The sequence below is a fragment of the Pistacia vera genome, unplaced genomic scaffold, assembly GCF_008641045.1.
Source record: "Pistacia vera cultivar Batoury unplaced genomic scaffold, PisVer_v2 Contig1072, whole genome shotgun sequence".
Taxonomy (NCBI): Eukaryota; Viridiplantae; Streptophyta; class Magnoliopsida; order Sapindales; family Anacardiaceae; genus Pistacia; species Pistacia vera.
The window spans coordinates 193,328-217,718 of record NW_022195107.1 but is presented as its reverse complement, the minus strand read 5'-3'; the positions used below and the strand labels follow the sequence as shown (position 1 = coordinate 217,718).

Below are 24,391 nucleotides of genomic sequence, written 5' to 3'. Positions count from 1 at the left end.
AGGACATGCTAAGAGGGGAGCTCTTTTTCAGTTTTTCTGCATGTGTGTGTTCTGACTTTTCAAAAGCAGGAAAATGGGAAAAAAAAAAAAAAAAAAAAAAAAAAAAAAAGAAAAGAAAGGAAAACCTGCAGCCACTAAAATCTAGGAACACAGAGACAAGAGGAAAAACCATAACATGTAAAAATGTATTTATATATAAATATAAGTAGTATGAAACTAAAGCATACAATAAGTAAAATACAAAATAGGACAACCATGAAATTGAGTGTCTTCTTTTAACTATATTAAGTTGTCCTTTGTCACATGGTCAATCATCAAACATATGGGAGAAAATTTGACCAGATCCATATAATCTTACAGTTACAGATATGCATCAAAATTATTGCTTCCTTACTAAAACCCTTTTTCTTTCTGTTCATATCATATCATTGTCACTCATAATATCAACCATTCAAATCTTCCATCTCTGTGTTCATCAGAATCCTCTCAAGATAATTATAAATGGAGAAGACGCAGAGATTTTTTTTTTTTTTTTTTTTTTTGTCATTAATAAGAAATTAGTTATATTGATTTCCAAAACACTCTCTGAATACAAATACTTTGTCTTAAGTAAAAATCAGTGAACAATTATATTGCAGGGAATTTTGGTCACATAAATACCAAAAGAAGATAAAGCAAAAATAGAATGGGACAAGACAACCATGAAAGCAAGGGTTACCTGTCATTTTTGTTTCTCCAAACCATGTGCCATGAATTATATCGTTCTCCATCTAACTTTCCTTCTTCCTCTTTATCTTCTTCTTTTTCATGCACCCTCTCTTTCTTATCCTCTCATTCCACATCAAAAAAATTAACCAGATATAGAGTAATTAATCAAACCACAATCAATCCGGCCCTTAATTAAAAAGAAACGAAACCAATCATTTCTTCTTGTTCTTGTCTTTGCCATTGAAGAAGATTGAACCTAAACCGAATAAATTCCCTGATGGGACATTCAGAACTACTGGATTAACATGAATACCATTCCCATAAGATCCGTAATTCTTCTTCAACGGCGGCTTCTGATGATTTGTTGAAGACGATGAATGTGGTGATCTTATAGACGGTGGTTGTTTCTGTGTATTGTTATTACTGTCCTTCGACAATGCAGCTCGCTTATCATTTGTAGCAGAACCGGTTGAGTTGCTGCGGTGTAAAAGTGGAGGCAAAGGACACAAACTCCTCCCATAACCACTGCCACAATTCAAACTACTACTTCTTTTGAACCTCCAAAAGGATTTGGAACTTTGCTTATTGTTGTTATTATTGTTATTATTCTCATCTAAATGATCATCCTCATCGCCGGCTTCGTCCCTCATTACTACTATCTTGCTTCTTTTCAGGTTCACTTCTTTTGTTTCTTCAGGATTCTTAGTGCCTGGAGCAGCTGGTATTGGCAATGTACTCAAAACTTTAGGATTACTGTAATTAGTCTTTTTCTTGACTTGTGTGGGAAGAATTTTTCCATCGGAGAAAAGCTCATCAGCTGAAGACGAATCTTGACCGAAGCTTTTCCGAACACAGAAGTCGAAATCAATGCCTATTGAATTTGATCTACGCGGGTGTTGCTCCACTGCAGGCACGATATCAGACTGGCAAAAATCATGAGAAAAAGAAATTCTCGGACTCACACCAGAACTTTCAAGTTCAATCGCCATTAATGTTCTCCTGAAAAACTTTCAACGAAAAAAAAAAATATTACAAGATGGAAAAAGAACATGGACAAGTTCAGTGTTTTATAAGCAACCAGAAGCCATTAGCCATAGCTAACTAGCATTAAAACACTATAAAGTAGCGTAAACCTAACAAGGCTAAAACGAGTAGTGAGAAATTTAATGGGGTTTGAAATAATCCAGGAACAGGGTGAAATTTGAAAGAGATATCTAAAGGGAGATGAAGATAAGGACTTGTGAGCTATCTCAGTGCAATAAATTGTGACATTGAAGGGGATTTTGAGAGAGGGGGAAGGGAAGAGAGAGAGAGACTAGAGACTAGAGACTAGAGACTGAGTGTTGAGTGAAGATGAAATAGAGCGACGTGAAGAGATTTTTATGCACTAAAAGCCGGGTTGGGTGGAGTTGGTTTGGTTGAAAGGAAATTAAAAGAAATAGATAGAATTAATTACAATAATAAGAAGAGGAAGAAGAAGAAGAAGAAGAGGAAACAGGTAGACATGTTTTAACTGAGTGACGTGGATGGAGATTATTTGCTAGATTATATGGCATGCAAATTTTGGCTGCTTTTCTCTTGGGAGTATTTTTCAAACGGGAAACATATGGATTATCATACGTTTGTTTTTAAATGATTGACGGTGTTGGAGCTAATATAGGTTTACATCAATTAATTATTAGGACCCTAAAATTATTAGTCGAATAAAAGCTCTAATAACTACCTATTAGTAACCAAGAAAAGATTTAAAACTCAAGATCTCTTTAATATTATCATAAGTTTCTTTATTAGTAATTAATAACAACTTTTTTCAAAGATTATCCACAAAAATAAATATATTTTAAAAAGTAAAGATTAATAAAAATAGGGGGTTCTACTTGTTCTAATGAAATATATTTTCATTCTCTAATTGTATTACAATATAATGTAGAAAAGATTTATTTATTTGAGAACACCAATTATTAGTATATATAAAAAGTATAATTATTTTAAGAGTAAACGACATATTCCCACCCAAGGTTTGACGAAATCCCAAGTTGGGCCCTAGTTATATTTATTCCAGATTCCCACCCTTAAAGTGATGGAAAAGTGTTTGATGTAGCGGTAAAGGGGTAAATTGGTTATTTTGGATGGATGACGCACGTTAGTAGATTATCGCCTCTAACAATCTTTTGGTGCACGTTAGCAGACAATGTCCCCGACGTTTTTTGCCCTTTTTCCTATGATTCTTCCACCCAAAATTACTTTTGTCACCACCATTTGAACTCTCATCCCCCCCTCTACAAAACCTTACCCTTCACAACCCCTCATCACTCGCCGATCGCCGGCCACGACAGCTACGACATGTAACTGGTTTTTGCCGATTTCCAGCCGTTTTGAACGGCGACAACCCCAACGACCACCACCATTTGACTATTCCTGTCCTCCCATACAAAACCCTTAACCTTCCCAACCACGATAGCTCACTGTTTGCTGTCCACCACTTCACCAAAAAAGGTTCGATGAACATGAACTCTCAGCCCACAAACAGCGACTAAACGGTTGCTAGGGACATAGGGGTTTTATAGAGTTGGAGGCGCTGGTTGCAGTGGTGGTGTCCAATTGGATTTTCGCCGCCAGAATCGACCGAAATCCGGTGAAGAACAAAGAAATCCTAAGCTGAACGACGCCGACGATTGGAGGGGCTAATGAGTCGGGAACTAGAGGGATTTTGGACTTAAAACTACGGGGAAGGTGATGGAGGTGACCAGGGGGTTTGACGCTATTGGAAACAGCCCAGATCAGGCAAAAATCAAGAGGGTATGCAGTGACCAAGGGTGTTGTTGAGATAATTTGAAAATAAAATGGTAAGTTATAATTCTACTAATTTAGGGGTTAAAATGTAATTTAATAATTTAGAGTTAAAGGCATTATGGTAATTGCACCCCCTAAACCCTAAAAATTGCTAGCAGTGTTATTTTAAGGATGGGAATCTGGAATAAATGTAACTTGGGATTTCGTCAAACCTTGGGTGGGAATACGTTGTTTACTCTTATTTTAATTTCCCATGAAGAAAATTGGTGAAAACATAAGGAGGAAGTGATGATATACATATTTTAAGTTTATTTAAATCTTTGAAAATTCTCCATTATGAACTTAAATTTAGATTAAAAGTGCAAATTCAAGCTAAAAAAAAGGCCTTTTGTTTTAATTAGACTATATATATATATGTGTGTGTGTGTGTGTGTGTGTGTGTGTGTGTGTGTGTGTGTGTGTGTGTGTTTGTGTTTGTGTGTCCAGCATCAAGTAAAAATCTTATTAAAAAAATAATTTAATTCAATATTTTTAATAACAATAATATATTTATTATAATAATATTCATGTTTCAATATCAAAGAGAATAGTATATGTGAAAATATAATTGCAATTAATAAAATCTAATGCGTTTGCTTTGTTATTTTGGATAGGATTGTGAGAATAATATTAGGTAGTTGAATAGAGTGAGTATTACGAGGTAAAATTTAAAAATTAACAAAAAAACTCCCATAGGTTTACTAATTTAACTAAACACCCCAGTATATAATTTTTTTTTAAAATGACAAAAATAACCCACCCACCCACAGTGCTAGATTCCGGCCACTACCATCGGAATCTGGCCGAAAAATGGCGTTACGACATAGACCGGTCATGAGTCGATATGGCCTTTTCCGACCAGATCCACCATGGATCTGACCTGAAAAGGCTAGATCTACGGCTAGATCTAGCCGTCGATGGTCGCAAAAGGCTAGGTTTGACCGTCAACGATGGCCAAAGATATGACTGTCGTTGTCGGTCAACAACAGCCAAGATTTGGCCATCTTTGACCATCAACAACGGTCATTTCTTTGGCCATCGCTGATGGCCAGATCTACTATGGATTTGATCGGAAAAGGCCAGATCAGTGAATTACTGACCAATTTCGGTCATTTCTATGCCGTTGTAACAGATTCTGGCAATCGTCCACGGTGGTTGCCTGAATCTGGCAACTATGGGTGGGTGTAGGTGTTTTTATTAATTTTTAAACTTTTTTTTTCAGGGGTGTTTAATTAAATTAATGAACTTAAGGGGTTTAAAAGTAATTAAAAAAATAGAATAGTATTTCCCAAATAATTAAACAAACATGTATTTTGGGAATAGGATTGGGAATAATAAAACAAATGCACCCTAAATTATTTTCCATTGTTGATGAAAAGGCATGTACAATATGGGACCCATAAATCCAGTTCTCTACTGAGTTGTATTAATTTTGTTGGGGCCCTTAACATTTGAAGTCAAAAATAAAAAAGAAACTATCCCATCGTAATATTGAAAGAGACTAGCAAAAGAAGTTGGATTATATCTTAATTATAAATCTCACTATCAAATTACAATAATGTATTAATTGAAATTGGAGAAAATTTTGGAATTGATTAACATTAAGCCATATATGTTGAGTATTTACAGAATTTATTTTCGTCAAATATGGATAATATATTTATATATATTATATAATATTAAGTGATTAATACAGTAATAGAGGTTGTACTTGTACCTAGGTTTGACAATAAGCAAAATATATAAAAGGTGAAAGATATATTTAACTATACATTCTGTGAAATTGTATTTTCACCTAATATCATCAATACCATTAATTGTTTTTTATTTTATTATCAATCCACCTGCTTCTTTCGGTTGTGTTTTAATTACAATTTGATATTCCCTAATTATAAAAGAGATTTAAAGAAATCTGTCAGTGATTATTATAAAAAAAATGTATTTTCTCTATAGCTATTCTGAATCTCTGATTGTTATTGTTTTTCATGTGACCATAATAGATTTATGCAACAGTTATGGCCATTAACGACAAACCTGCTGAATTCATTGCTTATGGGGGGAAAAAAAAAAAATTAAATTCCTAGTTAAAAAAAAAAAAATTAAATTTTAATATTGTTGTCCTGTGGAAGGAATTTGATTACACACAGAGAAATGTGACTTGATAAAAAATAATGCACGTCAGAACTTGTCACATGGCCTTGTAACCATTAAAAATTAATTGGTTTGGTATGAAATTAAACTATGCATTACTTATACACAGTATATATTATTATTATTATTGGTACTTATGACTTTATTTATTTATTTTTCCAATTTTGACTCCAAAATACAAATCCCTCCAACAACAACGTGTTTTTCCTTGTAGTTCGAATACCATGTATAAGCATAATATAACATTATTAATATAAAGAACATCTATTAAACAAAATTATTTAATAATTAATACTACAATTTAGTTTCTCTTCATACATGTCGCATCAATTTAGGTTCGAGAAATTTCTAGTGATATACATTGAGACAAACTCCGACAATAGAATCCAAAAAATATATAACCGTCTAATCTAATAATTCACTCATTTTAAAATTTAAACTTCAAATTATTTCCCCAAGTACTATAAATATCCTCTATAGTTTACTCCTTCAAATCTTAAAATTAAGGAAGAATCAAATATTAAAAATATTAAGATACAAGTAAAAACTTTGAATCGTATTGTAAATTTTGAATCACAAAAAACAAGCCCTAAATGATTGAAATTTGAAAAAGAAAAAAAAGTTTAAAGATAAATTTGAAACCATATTCATATGCATGTAACAAAATATTAGATAAATGTAATAATCAAAGACATGATTTAGTGTTGAAAATAATTGTTATAAATAATTTAGAAGGGAAAGGATGTTTTTCAAATCTTTCATATCATGGTTGGTGGTTGATGGGCCAAAGAAATAGTAGGGCCCATTAAGTAAATGGGTCCAAGGAATAATTTACAACTTTTAAATTTTTATGCTGTAGCTTTGGTGGCCACTTGCCATGTGATCAAATTCTGGAAACTTCTGCTGCAATTCCCTTAGGAAAATTTTGAGGGAATGCTCGTTCCCTCTTAAATCAAGGAATCCGATTCCCAAATTTGAAAGAAATGGGTATCTTAGGACTAAGGAATCCTATGAAATTCCTTTCTTATCCATGTTTCAATTTTTCCCCCATATGTTAAAATATTTTTAAAATTAATTTACTATTCTGGCCTCCACATCTACGACATCGTCGTTGGCATGACTATGTTGTCCCATCATTGGTCATTGCTGGCCGGTGATATTGGCAACGTAACAAACAATCATTGTTTGAAAATACTGATAGATGATTGATCAGTCTTAAAATTTAAAAAAAAAAAAAAAGAATTATTTATATAAAAAGAATAATTTTATATCTATCGATACAGCTTTATTTATATTATTGAATAATAATAAAGTGTAAAATATTATAAATAATGTAATCGTATTATGTTGCTTTATTTGTTCCCATTCCCATCGACAAAACACCAACTCACTTTCACGAAGGGTGTAAAGTTATTTTCAAGCCACCTATCTCTCAAAGACTGGGGCAATTAAGATATGCGACAGATAAAGGGAGAGAAGCCCACTGTCATTGGTGAGGCTGTCGGGTTCCTCAAAATGTCTAGTGCATTACAGGTAAGCCAGCCAGCCATCAAGGCTTATCCAAACCCAAAATATACCACATTGAGACACCAAAATTTCTTTTGCCAAATTATAATTTTGAACTATAAATTTTATTCACTGCTTACTATCTTATAATTATTACGTATGGTTTCGGATGTCCTATTCTTAATAAATTCACAATTGTTAGATGTAAAAAATCTTATCAATCAGAGATACGTGATTGACAATTTTAAAACCACGTAGGATGTGTGTGTAATTCTAATGGATCAGTGATGGAATAATACGATAAAGAATGTATAGTAATTAACATAAAATATTAAAGAATCAAAAGATAATTTTTAAAGTGGTTCGACTATTTATTATAATACAAAACCTATGTCCACTATTATGTTATTGAATATACGAAGTAAGTGATTTACCTTTACAAGAGTTTCTAATGAGTTTTCTGTGTCTTATTTAACTAATCTCAATAAAATAAATTATGAAGTAAAATACAAAAAATAATTTATTCTTAAATTATAAAAATGTACCAAAGTTTGGGAGCTAAGCCCCTCTAAATACGAATAATATTGGAGGATTTAACTCTACCAAATTACTATTATAATATGCATGATCAACTGCCATTGACTGAAGAAATTGTAATACTATATATATATAATGTCTTTTAATATTTTTTTTCCGTTAAATGTAACGATAATTAACGGAGTCTTACTCCTTTTCAACCTATTTCTAAACTTATGTCCTTTTTCCTTTTATTTTCGAAAACATTGCCCTTAAATTGATAATATCCCTAAAATAAAAGTTATATTTAATTTTTAAAGAGGAAATAATATAAAATTTTAACTTTTGATGATATATCAGTATTATTTTAATTGGTTTTAAAAGATGATTGAAGATTTCTTTGTAAACAAATTAATTTTGTATTTATTAATGGTAAGTTATCAAGATATTAATAATTGAAACTTTAATTAAATTAAAATACAATTTTTAATTGAAATTATTTAAAGTGTTATTAGAAATCAAGTTAATTAAGCCAAAAATTAGACTTTGGAATATCAACTGAACTGGTAAAGCTTTTAAAGAATTTAGTTAAATGCCCTTCCAAGTTCATGAGAGAAGTTATTAGTGGCAAAAATCGAGACAAGGGTGGATGCAATACTAGTTGTTCTCAATTTAAAAAAAAAAAACATTAATATGTATCATTTCTGAATTTTGGTCCATCCTAACAGAAATATTAAATATTAATAGACGAAAATATTAACATGTAATTAGTTTTTATTTTTACTCATTCTAACAAAAAATTTTGGATTCACCCCTGAATCGACACATTTAAATCAAACAAGAAAGAGCTTGTTTCAATGCACTCTTTCTTAATCACCTCTTCAGCATTTTCTCCTCTCCCTCTTCTCTTTAAAATCAACACGAAGCCAACAATACTGAAAACAAGCCCAACTACTCCAGCCCAGCCGCAAGTCCAATTATCATAACCTTACCGAGTCCTCCACCACTTGAAGCATTAATTAATCCTGCTCGGAGGATCAGGTACCTCCGCTTCAATTTCGGGTGCCGGTGTCCTCCTTATGGCCAACAACTCGTCAATATCTGGTGCAGTTTCCCAATCCTTGTGCACTGGATCATACATTTTAACCTGGATACAACAACTTGGTGAACAAACCCAAATATCCCATTTCTCTGTTCCGTTGCATAACTCATTGACAACAGACACTTTGTGCAATTCTTACCACTACGATCCCGGGCGCATTCCACGTAACCATAAATTGAAAGATTATTCCATGCTTTAGTATGCGCAGTTACATATATATCTTTCATCATATAATGTGCCTGCTAGATTATATAAAAATTGCTTTACAGTGTTGTCGTAAGAAATTGGATAAGGTAACTTCACGCGGGTCGTTTACTTCAAGCTTATAATCTACATCGCTCTTGTTTAAGAAGTTATGGGATGAGTAACGGATCGTGTAGTAGGTATGCCAAACTTGAGCAGCTGTTGCGTTGGGACACACACGACGAATACTTAATACGCCTGATCAGTCAATGCAGGCTTGGCATGTAAGAGTAAAAACTGAATCTATAGATTATCGTCAATTATTCTTTAAAATGTGAAATAAATATTTCGGACCTGGTATTCTTATCGTTAGTGTTTAAGTGATTCACGGCAAAAAGACGAATGAGATTATTATTTTTTTTTTTTTTTGAAAACTATAGGGTGCTTCCTTCTTTATATTCAAAAGTGGTCCTTTGATTCTAAACCACATGATAAAGTATGTAAATGTATTCATATTATTAATCGAATGATGTTATTTTTTCTAATCATTTATTTATTTAAATATTATTTATTTTTTGTAGTTATTCAATATTTTATGTTCTTGTCCCTTGACTTAACCTCCTGATTGTCAATTGTGTTGCCGGACCTTTCTTCATGCAGCGGCTATGTCAACAAAAAAATTTTCAAATTTATTTATTTTTTGTGACCAGAAGTTCAATTAGCTTGCTCATACCTGATAATCCCTCGAGCTCCAAGTTAATATCGAAAATCCCAAGTGACCACCCTATTAGTAATCGAGGGAATGAACTCAATACTCTTGATAATACATCAAAGTCTTATCCTCCACCGACCACCAGGGTGGTTAATTTTTTTTTTTCAATTTTTTTTATTATATATCAATTTTACTCCTTAAATAAATTATTTTGGCCTCCATAGTCATTGAACTACATTTTAACCCCTTAAAATTTAAATCAATTTCTAGACTTTCATTTTCTCTACTTCAATCCTGGTTCCTTATTGGTTTGGACATGTCATAGATAACTATTTCGCTTGGAGAAAAATTCTTTATGAGTGCGGTGTTGTTTTATTCATATGCACTGATCACAGTAAAACACAAGGAAATTCAATAAAAACTTCTCGTTTTGAACGTATGCATTGAGAACTGAGTCGTCTCTTTATAAAAGCGTAAGGACCAGCAAATGCAGCCGCCTTAACCGTGGTGTTATTTGGCCCTCCATAGATTGAACTGTACATTTTAATACCCTTAAAATTTTAGTGCAATTTCTCGAATTTCATTTTCTCTACTTAAGTCCCTGGTTCCTCATTGGTTTGGACATGTCATAGATGACTATTTCGCTTGAAGAAAAAAGTCTTTATGTAGTGGCATGTTTGTTGACCTTTCATGTGTTTTGATGTGCCAAAACTATCCAAAAATTTGATTGATTACTAACCAAAACATGCTAAGGTATGACACAAGTCATAACCAAACTAAAACAGACTTGTTAGGTGGTATGACCGTGCGTAAGCAAATTTTTCAAAAGGTACGACTGCACGCTATTAAGGTACACCCATTCGGTAGAAGAAAATTGTCCAGATGAACGTGCCTCATTGCACGACCTCGTTCCTCATGGTCATCCATCACCCTACCAAAATGTGTGACACCTGCATGACCATCCTGCATGACTGTTCCATTCAAGTCAAAAGTCAAGATATTCAAATTCAGAAATTCTTCGCGCTCTTGACTATTTTCAAGGTCAATCAAGTCAAAACTCATGTATCAAAAGAGGCAGAACCGTTCTGCGTAGTGGAACGACCGTTCCTATTTGAAGAGTTTTTCACAATAGAGTTCTAGGAAACTGTGCTTGCTTCTAAAAAATCTTGTGAACCAATTTGGATAAGATCATTCCACATAGTGGAATGATCATGTGGTGTCTTCCCACGATCATATGGCATGGTAGAATCCATTCCAGAAACCCAAACCCTAAATTTGAGAAAATCTATCTTTTATGTTAGGAGCGACCATTTGTGATTATGGAACGATAGTTCTTCTCAGACTGCAGAACATTTTATTCATTTATTGTTTTATTAGAGAGGAAAAGCTGAAAAGGATGTGGTTCGACATAATATTTTATTAATTTAATGTTTTCTTAGGAAGGAAAGCAAAAAAGGATAAATTACAAATATTATGTGGGTGTAAATGGTATCAAAGCTTTGGAAGACGGGGGGTATAGGTGTTTATACCTGTTAACCTGTTGAAAGTTCTTTGATAGCATGAATAATGATTTAAATGATGAAGTCTGTTTAAATAAGACTTGTTTTCATTTAGATCATGGTCTCGAGGGAAAACCGGAGATCGGTTTGTTAAACAATGTTGTAGATAAGTTAGAGCTTTTGACCTAGAAGCTTGAAAACTTAGACAGGAGAGTGAATTATACGGTGTATCGTATATTTGCTCTAAACGAAGAATTAACCCAGATCGGGAATCAGATTGAAAAGGTTAATTTTGTACTTCAAAAGGTCAAAACACTTGAACGTGTTCTAACTATTTTACTAAGCTGGTGAAATAGGAGATGTCTCTGGTGCTGAGTGACATCGAACAAGTGTGGCCTATTGAAGGATATACTGAACAAGAGGTTAAACGGGTTGTGTTGGACCTCTGTAACGGCAACCCAGATATTCGAGAAGAATATTTGACCTGGCTAGGTGTAAAGCGACTTTTGGATGCTATTCAAAAGGCTTTTAGTCAAGGGTGCACAAAGATTTTGTGTTTTATTTGCCAGATTTCCACCATTGAAGTTTCTGAGCTAGAGCTTCGGAATAAGTGGTTGGAAAAGGTTGAGGCGGTCATTCCTTACTGGTACGGCGAATCCCAGCCGGATCCAGATCCTATACCATATAAAGAGTCGGACTTTGCAACCGAGTTGAGACCTGATTCAGATTGACCATGGGTGGTCAGGATGTTTTGGATCACTTCGCGGCTAGTTTGCAGAAAAAATATCCCGGATTGCCTCCAGGATATGCCCAGTTCGTGGCCAAAGAAACCCAAGGTGATTGGGAAAAGGCGGAAAAACTCTTTATGAAAGGTGTTAAGGAAGAAGACTTTGTTTCTAAAGTGGATGGAAAACGGAAGGTTGATATTCCAGAAATTTCTACCTCGGATGCTGAACAAATCAGCAGGTATTATGAGGAAGAAATGAAGAAACAAAGGAAAGGAGACGAAATTGGAGGATTAAAACTTACTCCAGGTCCTAAAAAAGCGGAGCTCGATGAGCTAATCTCGAAACTCAGGGAATCTGAGTTTAAAGATGATCCCCTTGAAGGAATTCGTAATCCTTTAAATTCTTTCGAAGGATTTCTTAAGGAAATCTCCAAACCCGAATACAAACCTACTTATCCTACAAAGATAAGGTCAGAATTTGTACCTAAGGGAATACCTAGAATGGTGGAGATACCTTCTAGCGGAAGTTTCCTAAACATCGATTGTGTTACGCATGTAACGGATGCAATCGAGGCATGGGAACTATTAACTGGGTTCATATCCAAAACAAAAATTTTGGACTCAGTGATACTTATAGGTTTCTAAGATCCACACTACAGGGAACTGTAGGAAGCTTTTGGAGAAGTCTAGAAGCTGGTACTGGTCTGTTAGATACTGTAAGGGACTTGAAGAATGCAGAGGCTATCTTTGCACTTTTCAAGGATATGCTCTGTCGAGAATTTACTGGGATAACTATTACTAGTAGGAATCTCGCAGAGGTAGTTGCCTTAGAAGCTTTGACAAAACTTAGGCTTTGTGACATATGTCTGTTTGAAAATTTCGTCTGTGAGTATAGGCGATATTTTTATCAGTTGCCTGGTGGCACACAGGAAGTCATGAAAAATACTTTCTTTGCTAAGCTTCCCCCAGGATGGGATAAGGCAGCAAACGAGGCGTTTAAGCTTCTACTTGAAAAGAATCAGGTTGTTGATTCTTTGGGAGGACGAATAGAAGCTGTTAGACAACTCGTGAGGACAAGATGTGTGAACGCCAAGCTGAATAAGGAAGCAAAAAGGCTTGAGTTCAACGAATCTTGTTGTCAAAACTTTGATGGCGTGCCAGGACAATATGGCTGTGAGTCGAGGAATTCGACTAAACATCAAGGTTGGAAAACCCATATGAGACGAAAAGGATCGTTTGGTAAAAGAAACTTTAAGCCTAAACGTTTTCGTAATATGGTAAAACAACCTGTTACTAGTAAACGGAATCTTCCGGATCATGGAAGGTTTATTAGGCGAACAGGGAAAGGTAGACTTAACGCTAAGGAACGCGGAGCACGTAAGTTTTGTGCTACCTGCCCATCTGGCAAAAACGCAAAAGATTGTAATTGTTGCTAGATTTGTGGTGACAAAAATCATTTTGCAGATAAATGCCCTCATAAGGGAAAGAAGAAGGCTGCGGTACGATTTTTGGAAGTCAACGCGGAAAGTCAAACTTCTGAATTTGAGCCAGTTTGGGGATACGAAATTGATTCTGATGATGAGGTTTATGAATTAATTTCGGATTACTCTGATGATTCAGATTCTTCAGAGGATGACTCAAAAGATACGACTTTTGAGGAACAATCTTCAACTCTTCAACGCGTAGGTATATTCATGCAACGGACTAGTAGTCTAAATGAATATCCTAGGAATAGCAGTATTGGTGATGAGGATGATCTTATCCCAATTAGAAATGAAGATGAAAACCCTAACTCGGTAATTAGTTCATCATCTAATTACGAGGATCACTCGGGTAACCCTGATAATTGGGTAATTCCGAGGTTAACACCTAGAGAGGTTTTTGAGAAACGCTCTAAGTGGCTATTTAAAGCTGAAGGCTTGGAAGATGTACACGAAAAACCTGTACGTCAATTTGCATTGTATCGTTTTTTTTGGCTCTCGTTTTCAACCTTCAAGATTTTTTCCTTATGTATGAATTCATCCGTGCTCTCAAGGCATGCACCAGAGGGATTATCCTCCTGCGATATACCTCGTGCGATCCGGTTTGTATGATAACTAGGATACAACCTTTGAAAGAAAACATTACAAGCCTCATCCACTTCTTCTGCTTTAGAAGATTTCAACCACTAATTCTTTGTTTCCAAAACTTGGAAAACAATGTGATCTTCTTCTTGCCTTAGTTTCATCGGTCTAAAACCGTTTCTCACTTTCGAAACTTCAGGCTTAGCAAGAATAGGGATTTTATGTCCTCCGAGGATAATGTGGTCGTTATCCTGAGTAAATGGCCTAACTTCTACTTGACCTCGCAGAAAGCTATTTCCGAGAATAAAATCTACCTCTAAGTAATCCACTACTAGGACTTCCCTTAGAGTGAATTTTTTCTCGTTTAACAGTACAACCACGTTTTCTACAACATCCGTGATCATACTTTGACCTCCATCTGCAACCGTATTTAGGATAGGTTTTTCCAATGGTTTCTAAAGCTCTTGTGGAAAACATTGCTTCCTTGCAATACATTTGGTTGCTCCTGTGTCTACAAGAATATCCAGAGTATATTCCTCATATTCTGGAAAACACAGTTTAGCACGTATGCATGTGTCAATAGTCCCCTGAACTATCACATGACAATGCATTTCATGACTCATCATCATTTTCGTGCTTGGAGTCTCTTCTTCATATACTGGGATTTGCACAGATTTATACCCAACTATTTTCCTACTATTGCTACTTCCAGCATCACTAGCAGTATCATATGTTTCCAGTATATTTTTCCTTGATATAATAGGTTGAATTTCCTTATTCCGCTCTGGAGACACCGAATTTCTAGGCGTAGGAAGAGTAACCTCAACCTCATTATCAAGTTCCTGGATTTGAATTCCCCGATTTGGGTTTAATTCCACCACGCTGGGCTACGTTGAATATCACTAGAAGCCATCAAGTCTTCTAGTCCTGAAGTATGAATTCGAAGAACCATAATCCGTTTAAGGTTTGGATCCTGGAGACTAACCATGTATCCTGGTTTAACAGTCCCGTAGGCATCTCCTAAAGCTAAGTTAGCATGAAAACCGCCAACTAAAGCTTTACCAAACGTAAGCCATCGTCTGTCCAGTAAGGCAACCTGAACAGGTACATTCATTCCTCCACGGAATAGACCCTGCACACGAATCTGTACAGCACCTAGTTGTACATAATTATACTTGCCATTTGCCCGTTTGGCAAGATTTCGAACCTTCCGTAGCCACTCATCATTCGAGAGTACTAATTCTCCCTCTCGAGACTGAGATAAAGCTACACGAACAGGTTTTTCGTGTACATCTTCCAAGCCTTCAGCTTTAAATAGCCACTTAGAGCGTTTCTCAAAAACCTCTCTAGGTGTTAACCTCGGAATTACCCAATTATCAGGGTTACCCGAGTGATCCTCGTAATTAGATGATGAACTAATTACCGAGTTAGGGTTTTCATCTTCATTTCTAATTGGGATAAGATCATCCTCATCACCAATACTGCTATTCCTAGGATATTCATTTAGACTACTAGTCCTTTGCATGAATATACCTACGCGTTGAAGAGTTGAAGATTGTTCCTCAAAAGTCGTATCTTTTGAGTCATCCTCTGAAGAATCTGAATCATCAGAGTAATCCGAAATTAATTCATAAACCTCATCATCAGAATCAATTTCGTATCCCCAAACTGGCTCAAATTCAGAAGTTTGACTTTTCGCGTTGACTTCCAAAAATCGTACCGCAGCCTTCTTCTTTCCCTTATGAGGGCATTTATCCGCAAAATGATTTTTGTCACCACAAATCTAGCAACAATTACAATCTTTTGCGTTTTTTCCAGATGGGCAGGTAGCACAAAACTTACGTGCTCCGCGTTCCTTAGCGTTAAGTCTACCTTTCCCTGTTCGCCTAATAAACCTTCCATGATCCGGAAGATTCCGTTTACTAGTAACAGGTTGTTTTACCATATTACGAAAACGTTTAGGCTTAAAGTTTCTTTTACCAAACGATCCTTTTCGTCTCATATGGGTTTTCCAACCTTGATGTTTAGTCGAATTCCTCGACTCACAGCCATATTGTCCTGACACGCCATCAAAGTTTTGACAACAAGATTCGTTGAACTCAAGCCTTTTTGCTTCCTTATTCAGCTTGGCGTTCACACATCTTGTCCTCACGAGTTGTCTAACAGTTTCTATTCGTCCTCCCAAAGAATCAACAACCTGATTCTTTTCAAGTAGAAGCTTAAACGCCTCGTTTGCTGCCTTATCCTATCCTGGGGGAAGCTTAGCAAAGAAAGTATTTTTCGTGACTTCCTGTGTGCCACCAGGCAACTGATAAAAATATCGCCTATACTCACAGACGAAATTTTCAAACAGACACATGTCACAAAGCCTAAGTTTTGTCAAAGCTTCTAAGGCAACTACCTCTGCGAGATTCCTACTAGTAGAGATGGCAATGGGCCCAACATTTTCGGGTACCCGGCCCGGCCCGGCCCGAAAGGGGCGGGCTTTACCTGAGGTTGGCGGGCTTGGGCTTGGGCCTGGGCTTGATTTTAAGGCCCGACCTCGGGTACGGGCCGGGCATGGGTATATCTTTAGGCCCGGCCCGTCCCAAAATTTTAGTATTAATTTAACTAATTTACCCTTATACTATATATTTAATTACAATATTATCCTACACACACACACACACACACACACACACACATATATATATGTATATCCTTTTTTCCCAAACCCTAACCTCAATTTTCATCCCATATTGAAGGTTTAACATGTTAAAAATTGCCTTTAAATGAGTTAGATGGGTTTGGTTCAATTTATAAAAGTGGATTTTACCGTAACATATTATGTACAGTTGAAAAGTTAGTATAATCAAATATTATGAAGTTTTAATTGCTCACTTATTGCTTAAATTATTTGCGGAAATAGCTTCAATTAATATTTAAAAACTATTTCTAAAATTAAAAATATAAAAAAAAATTGAAATTCATTAATATTTAAAAATAAATATTATTAAAAAAGGCGGGCTTGGGCCGGGCCTACGGTTATAAAAAACCCGTCGGGCCGGGCTTGGGCTTTGCCTATCATACCCGTAGCGGGCTCGGGCCGGGCTTGGGCCTGTGTCATGAGGTCGGGCTTGGGCCTGGGCCAAGGGGTACCCGGTCCCAGCCCGGTCCATTGCCATCACTACCTACTAGTAATAGTTATCCCAGTAAATTCTCGACAGAGCATATCCTTGAAAAGTGCAAAGATAGCCTCTGCATTCTTCAAGTCCCTTACAGTATCTAACAGACCAGTACCAGCTTCTAGACTTCTCCAAAAGCTTCCTACAGTTCCCTGTAGTGTGGATCTTAGAAACCTGTAAGTATCACTGAGTCCAAAATTTTTGTTTTGGATATGAACCCAATTAACAGTTTCCCATGCCTCGATTGCATCCGTTACATTCGTAACACAATCGATGTTTAGGAAACTTCCGCTAGACGGTATCTCCACCATTCTAGGTATTCCCTTAGGTACAAATTCTGACCTTATCTTTGTAGGATAAGTAGGTTTGTATTCGGGTTTGGAGATTTCCTTAAGAAATCCTTCGAAAGAATTTAAAGGATTACGAATTCCTTCAAGGGGATCATCTTTAAACTCAGATTCCCTGAGTTTCGAGATTAGCTCATCGAGCTCCGCTTTTTTAGGACCTGGAGTAAGTTTTAATCCTCCAATTTCGTCTCCTTTCCTTTGTTTCTTCATTTCTTCCTCATAATACTTGCTGATTTGTTCAGCATCCGAGGTAGAAATTTCCGGAATATCAACCTTCCGTTTTCCATCCACTTAACAAAGTCTTCTTCCTTAACACCTTTCATAAAGAGTTTTTCCGCCTTTTCCCAATCACCTTGGGTTTCTTTGGCCACGAACTGGGCATATCCTGGAGGCAATTTGGGATATTTTTTCTGCAAACTAGCCGTGAATTGATCCAAAACATCCTGACCACCCATGGTCAATCTGAATCAGGTCTCAACTCAGTTGCAAAGTCTGACTCTTTATATGTTGTAGGATCTGGATCCGGCTGGGATTCGCTGTACTAGTAAGGAATTACCGCCTCAACCTTTTCCAACCACTTATTCCGAAGCTCTAGCTCAGAAACTTCAATGGTGGAAATCCGGCAAATAAAACACAAAATCTTTGTGCACCCTTGACTAAAAGCCTTTTGAATAACATCCAAAAGTCGCTTTACACCTAGCCAAGTCAAATATTCTTCTCGAATATCTGGGTTGCCGTTACAGAGGTCCAACACAACCCGTTTAACCTCTTGTTCAGCATATCCTTCAATAGGCCACACTTGTTTGATGTCACTTAGCACCAGAGACATCTCCTATTTCACCGGCTTAGTAAAATAGTTAGAACACGTTCCAGTGTTTTGATCTTTTGAAGTACAGAATTAACCTTTTCAATCTGATTCCCGATTTGGGTTAATTCTTCGTTTAGAGCAAATATACGATACACCGTATAATTCACTCTCCTGTCTAAGTTTTCAAGCTTCTGGGTCAAAAGCTCTAACTTATCTACAATAGTGTTTAACAAACCGATCTCCGGTTTTCCCTCGAGACCATGATCTAAATGAAAACAAGTCTTATTTAAACAGACTTCATCATTTAAATCATTATTCATGCTATCAAAGAACTTTCAACAGGTTAACAGGTATAAACACCTATACCCCCCGTCTTCCAAAGCTCTGATACCATTTACACCCACATAATATTTGTAATACCCAGTCTTATAAATATTATTACAATTAATTACTAAACAACTTAGTTAATTAATTGGAGAGAAAATTCATAGATTCAGTTTAACAGATTAATTCATACCTGGATATCGATCGTCTTGAATGGATCTTTTTTCTTGTTTCGAGTATACAATCAAAAGTAAACAAGAGATCGAGAGAATTTTTCAAAACTGATCTGAATACAAATGTACAACGCTTCTCTTTATATAGAGAAGTTCGGATTTCAAAATTTTTGAATCCGTAGATAAAATATCATTTACAAAACACAATGTCAATCACAAAACATGTGATTTGACTTTTAGCCTAATAAACATACACATGTAACTAAAAGAAAGTAAAGAAAATATGACATGGGTCCATATGTCTCCCATGTTTTAAACAAAAGTAAATTATTATAATTTATACATGTTACATAAGACAATACGACACAACATTCAAGATTCTCTTTAAATGTGCTGCATTAGATTTTGTCGGCAAAATCTTGGCTGTCCACGTATTGCTTCCGCTGGTTGGATACACGTCAGCGTATTACGTGTTGGACGTTTCCGGTTGTCCAAATCTCCATCCTCTAGATTTTTATCAATCCTTGAAGTTATCTACTTCGATAAGATCAATAAAATCTTTTAGAGTTGCATCTTCTTGGGCTTCCTGGTCGTGGGCTAAGACCAAACTTAGAAGATCAATAGTTCCTTCCATTAAGGTCTGCTTCGATAGATGGGCCAAATCGAACCCTTCTAGTAGCGTTCTCAACTGGGCCTGATTATATTGAAAGAGAGTATCTTGGATCAATGCATATCTGTCTGGTATAACTACCACAATTCCATTCTGAATATGGACAGTAGCATTTGTCCTAACGAGCTCTTCTAGTTTGGATTTAACTAGTAACATTTTGACAATGTGTAACCTGGTCCAATCTTCCTCTTTTTTCTTTTGAATTTCTCCTAGTACATAAGAACCCATCTTTACCTCGCTATTGAGTATAATTGGAATAAATTTCCATAGAATATTTTATTAATTTATTGTTTTCTTAGGAGGAATAGCTGAAAAGTTGCATAAACAAAATAAAGGAAGGGAAAAGTTAAACAGAGTGAGCAACATGTTTGTGTTTGTCATGAGTTGGTCTTCCTGGTGTTTAAGCCGTTGGATCTAACTTTTGTGGCTATCGAGGAGCATCAAACGGTGATAAATTGAAGTAGACTTAAGGATTAAAAAACAAAAATCAAGAGTCATAGAAAATGACAAAGATAGGTAAGAGTCAGAGTAGTGTAGTAAAAGCTAGAGGGGATGGCCATTGGCCGAGGCAGGTGGCTGAACGTAGAAAGTAGCAAAATCTCTTTAAAAGTGTATTTCTTTAACTTTATTTATTATAATAAAATTGGTCTAGTTTGAATGTAAAATATTTTATTGAAGTTGTAGTGATCAAATGTACTATTTTTTCTGAAGAAGGCTTGGGCGTTGGCCGTTGGGCCTATTAGATAATCATAATTAAAAAGAGAATATTTGTTTTGTCAGCTTTACAGATTGAATTGGACAGCCTGAGATGGCGTTTTACAATTTTAGAATTAAAATTAGAAGAAGATGACCTTTGGGAGTTCATGATTTTCGAACGTGAACTCTAAAGTGGGATACAAGAAGAATAGGAGATATGAAGCCTTCCACATGAGATTGATAACTCTTTTATTTGTTTGAGTAATGCTACATTTATATCATTATTTTATACTATTTTTATTACATCATGATATGACATATATTATAACCATACAAATTCTATTATAATATTAAAAATTCAAAATAATTAAAAATTTGTGTGATTATGACATATACCACATCATAGTGTAATGAAAATGGTGTAAAAAAGTGGTGTAAATGTAACATTATTCTATTTGTTTATTTATTTTTGTTTGCCTTTGTTGCATATACGAAGAGAAAAGAACCCAAGTGAAAGATTGATCAGTGACTTGCTACTACTAATGCCATTAACTATGCCATGAAGGTTTGTTTTTTCTTTTTAATTTTTTTTTTTTTTTGGTATATATTGTTGGTTGTAGTATCGAACCAACAATATAAAAATATAGAAATTTATAAATAGTGTATCGAATGAATCGGCAACAACACCAGAAGACAAAGTTAACAAGAAGAGAAACTAATATAGGAATTTCAAAGAAATGATAAAAGGGAAATGAAGAAAACCCTAAATAAACTGTAACACAATGTTCAAACAAAAAACGACTGAACCATTTTTGGATTTAATTAATTGTCCGGTTAAAAAAAACATTAATTATACAATTTAATATTACTTATTTGGATTTAATGGGTATACATTGACATGTAATATTTATGTGAAATTCATATTCTTAATTTCTTTAATTATTAATTGAACATTAAATTAAATACTATCACAAATATTTTATAATCTATTATTTTTGTCAATCTTAGGATATTATTTATATTGTATAATTTACAAATTATGTTAGTATATTATGTAATTTATAACTAACATAATTATGAGATCCAATATATCATTTCCAACCTATATAATGTCCATACATCTATAGTATATATCAACCAATTAAAACATCAAATTATTCAAACAAACATGGTGCCAAAACAACTTTCTTACACAGGCTTTCAACTTGTTGGGTAAATATTCAAAAACTACTCCACACAGCATCCAAGCAACTAAACAAGATTGGGATGTTGTATTTTAAACAAAATTTTTCTTCATTTGAAAACTCTCTTATTCTGTGCCTTGAGTTGGCTGCAAGTTTTTTCACCGCAATTTCTTTACCATCAGCCATTTTTCCTTGAAATATTATTCACTTCCGCATATTAAAACAGGGCTGCTAAGGTAGTTATTGTTATAAAATAATCAATTATTATATTAGTAACTGCAAATAAAAATATATTGAATATAAAAACAATATAAATAAATATTAATAAAATAAAATAACAATACAATAAAATTAAAAATACCAACAACGTGATCACATGTAGGAGATTCTTCAAAATGATAGGAAGAGATCAGAAAAAGAATACAACCTAAAGATGGATGCCGAGGCTTTTCTGCACAAGGATTTGAGCAACGTCTGTTTCCTAGGCTACAACGATAGATGAATAGTAAGAGAAACACCACTCTTCTATTCTGACGAACTGAATCAAGCCTTAACTTCAACAAAGGAAAACCTTAAAAAACTAGAGAGAATAATTGATTGAAAACGCTCTCAATTTTTTTTATTTTTTTTTGTGGGTTAAAATTGAGAGGAAAAACACATTTTTATACTACTCAAGGTGGGACAAACATTGGATTCCACCCTCAATTTCCGCTTTTTCACTATCCAACTTTAAAACTTCCTCCATTAATTCACTAACATTTCATCTTTCAAATTCTTATCTTACACAACTACATTTCATTTCATTCAATTTATTTAATATATTCCAACAATCCCCCACATGAATTAAATTAACAGATCTAGACACAAGACGCAGTGATGGAGTTTAAACGGTTGGACTTGCATATGATAGGTAGGTGTTACCCTTTGAACCTTCCCTTGTGAAAGTATGCTTACTTTACTGACTGATTAGTAGACATATGATTTCCTTGAACTGATTTGTCATTTATGTAAATGATGACATACTTTACACAAGAATCCTCTCTGACATAATTCAGCTCTACTTATTATGTTCGTTTTGGCCATGAACATACCCTTGGTTATGCGAGAAGTTCTTAAGAATTGAGTCCTATACAATTCCCTTAAGAAGCGGCCAAACTTCTTTCTCACATAGGTGATCTCTTTAAGAGTAACCCGCATTACTCTGCTCGGAAACCCGATGCATAAGAATTGTTAATGCTTTTGCTTAATCTTATTCCTTACGGGCATCACTGTTTCATTTAATCATAGGAATGGACTGAGAGTAGCTCTCACAATGATTTATCTAAGTCTTTATAATTAAGTTCTTTTTGAACCTAAATCTTGGGATCTCAAGTCAATTAGGTTGAGTTTCCATTATATCGAATTATTATGTCATGGACTTTAGTCCCATTCCTCTCGATGATTTTTCAACAACCTCTCTATTTAACCATTTGGTTAGCGGATCCGCTAAATTATCTTTTGACATCACATAATCAATAGAGATAATTCTAGTTAAGAGTAGTTGTCTAATGGTATTATGTCAATGACATATATGTATAGACTTACCATTATACATATTGCTCTATGCCCTTCCAATTGTAGATTGATTATCACAATGAATGCAGATTGCTGGCACAGGTTTTGGCCACTTTGGAGTTCGTTTTGCTTGTATCCCTTAATTACAAGTCTAGCCCTGTACTTGTCAATTGAACCATCTACTTTCTTTTTCCTCTTGAAAATCCATTTAGACTCTAGAGGTTTACATCCAAGAGGAAGATCCACTAGTTCCCATATATGATTTTGCAGGATGGGGTCAACTTCGTTCTTAATAACATATTTCCAAAAAGGTCCTTCTAAAGATTCACAGCTTCTTGAAATGTTTGAGGTTCACCTTCTAACAGATAAATTAAAAAATCTGGACCAAAAGATTTTATTGTCCTTGCTCTTTTGCTACGTCTAGGTCCATTTTCAACCTCCTGACTATTTTCAACCATAGTCTCATATGTTCGTTTAGACGAACTTGATCCTTCATTGGATCTATATGGAAATACATGTTCTAAGAAATATGCATTTCTAGATTCCATTATCTTGTTCTTGCGTATGTCTAGGATTTTGGATTCATGCAAAAGAAATCAATAAGCACTACTATTATGTGCATAGCTAATGAAGATGCAATCAATTGTTTTTGGAACTATTTTCACCTTCTTTGGTATCGACAAGACACCCCCATACTCACAAGTATTTGTCGGAAGGTTTCCTTCATTTCCATAATTCATAAGGGGTTTTGTCTTCCTTTTTCCGGGGTACCTTATTTAAAAGATAATTGGCCGATAACACAACTTCCCCCCACATGTTCAGAGACAACCCATAACTTATTAGCATTGCATTCATCATTTCTTTCAAAAAACGATTCTTTTGCTCAACAATTCCATTTGACTGAGGCGAATAAGGTGCTTTGGTTTTGTGTATATTCCGTGTTGTGCACAAAAATCACGGAACAGTGATTCACACTCACCACCTCAGTCACTTTGTAACACTGTAATCTTTTTATTGAGTTGATTCTCAACTTCATTCTTATAAAGAATAAACTTATCAATAGTTTTGTCCTTGCTTTTTAGCAAATACACATAACAGTATCTTGTGTTATCATTAACAAAAGTAATAAAATACTTATTGCCACCCCTTGTTTGTACAAATTTTAGGTCACAAATATCACTGTGAACTAAATCAAGAGGATTTGTGATTCTTTCAATATTATTAAATGATGACCTTGTCAATTTTGCCTCAACACAAGTTTCACACTTATGTTTGGAATTGATTTGGAAAATAGGTATGTAATTTAAGTTAAATAATTTACACAAAGTATTATAATTAACGTGTCTTAGTCTACCATGCCACACATAGGAAGACTCCACCAAATAAGCAGAAGAAATTCTCTTATTAATACTTTTAGGTTTTACAACACAAACATTGAGCTTAAACAACCCATCACTCACATAACCCTTTCC

At 34.9% G+C, this 24,391-nt stretch overlaps 2 protein-coding genes across 2 annotated transcripts; one reads left to right on the top strand and one right to left on the bottom strand.

Moving 5' to 3' along the window:
• Window positions 1-798: 798 nt before the first annotated feature.
• On the bottom strand, window positions 799-2,141 carry LOC116132668 (rhoGEF domain-containing protein gxcJ). Its single transcript, XM_031418339.1, has one exon. The coding sequence runs from the start codon at window positions 1,695-1,697 to the stop codon at window positions 921-923; it is 777 nt and encodes a 258-aa protein (XP_031274199.1). The 5' UTR covers window positions 1,698-2,141; the 3' UTR covers window positions 799-920.
• A 9,801-nt stretch (window positions 2,142-11,942) lies between these two features.
• Window positions 11,943-14,306, top strand: LOC116132410. The gene is made up of 4 exons (XM_031418063.1): window positions 11,943-12,175; window positions 12,574-13,313; window positions 13,401-13,622; window positions 14,287-14,306. Exons 1-4 carry the CDS (start codon window positions 11,943-11,945, stop codon window positions 14,304-14,306), a joined length of 1,215 nt encoding a protein of 404 aa, XP_031273923.1.
• The last annotated feature ends 10,085 nt before the right edge of the window (window positions 14,307-24,391 follow it).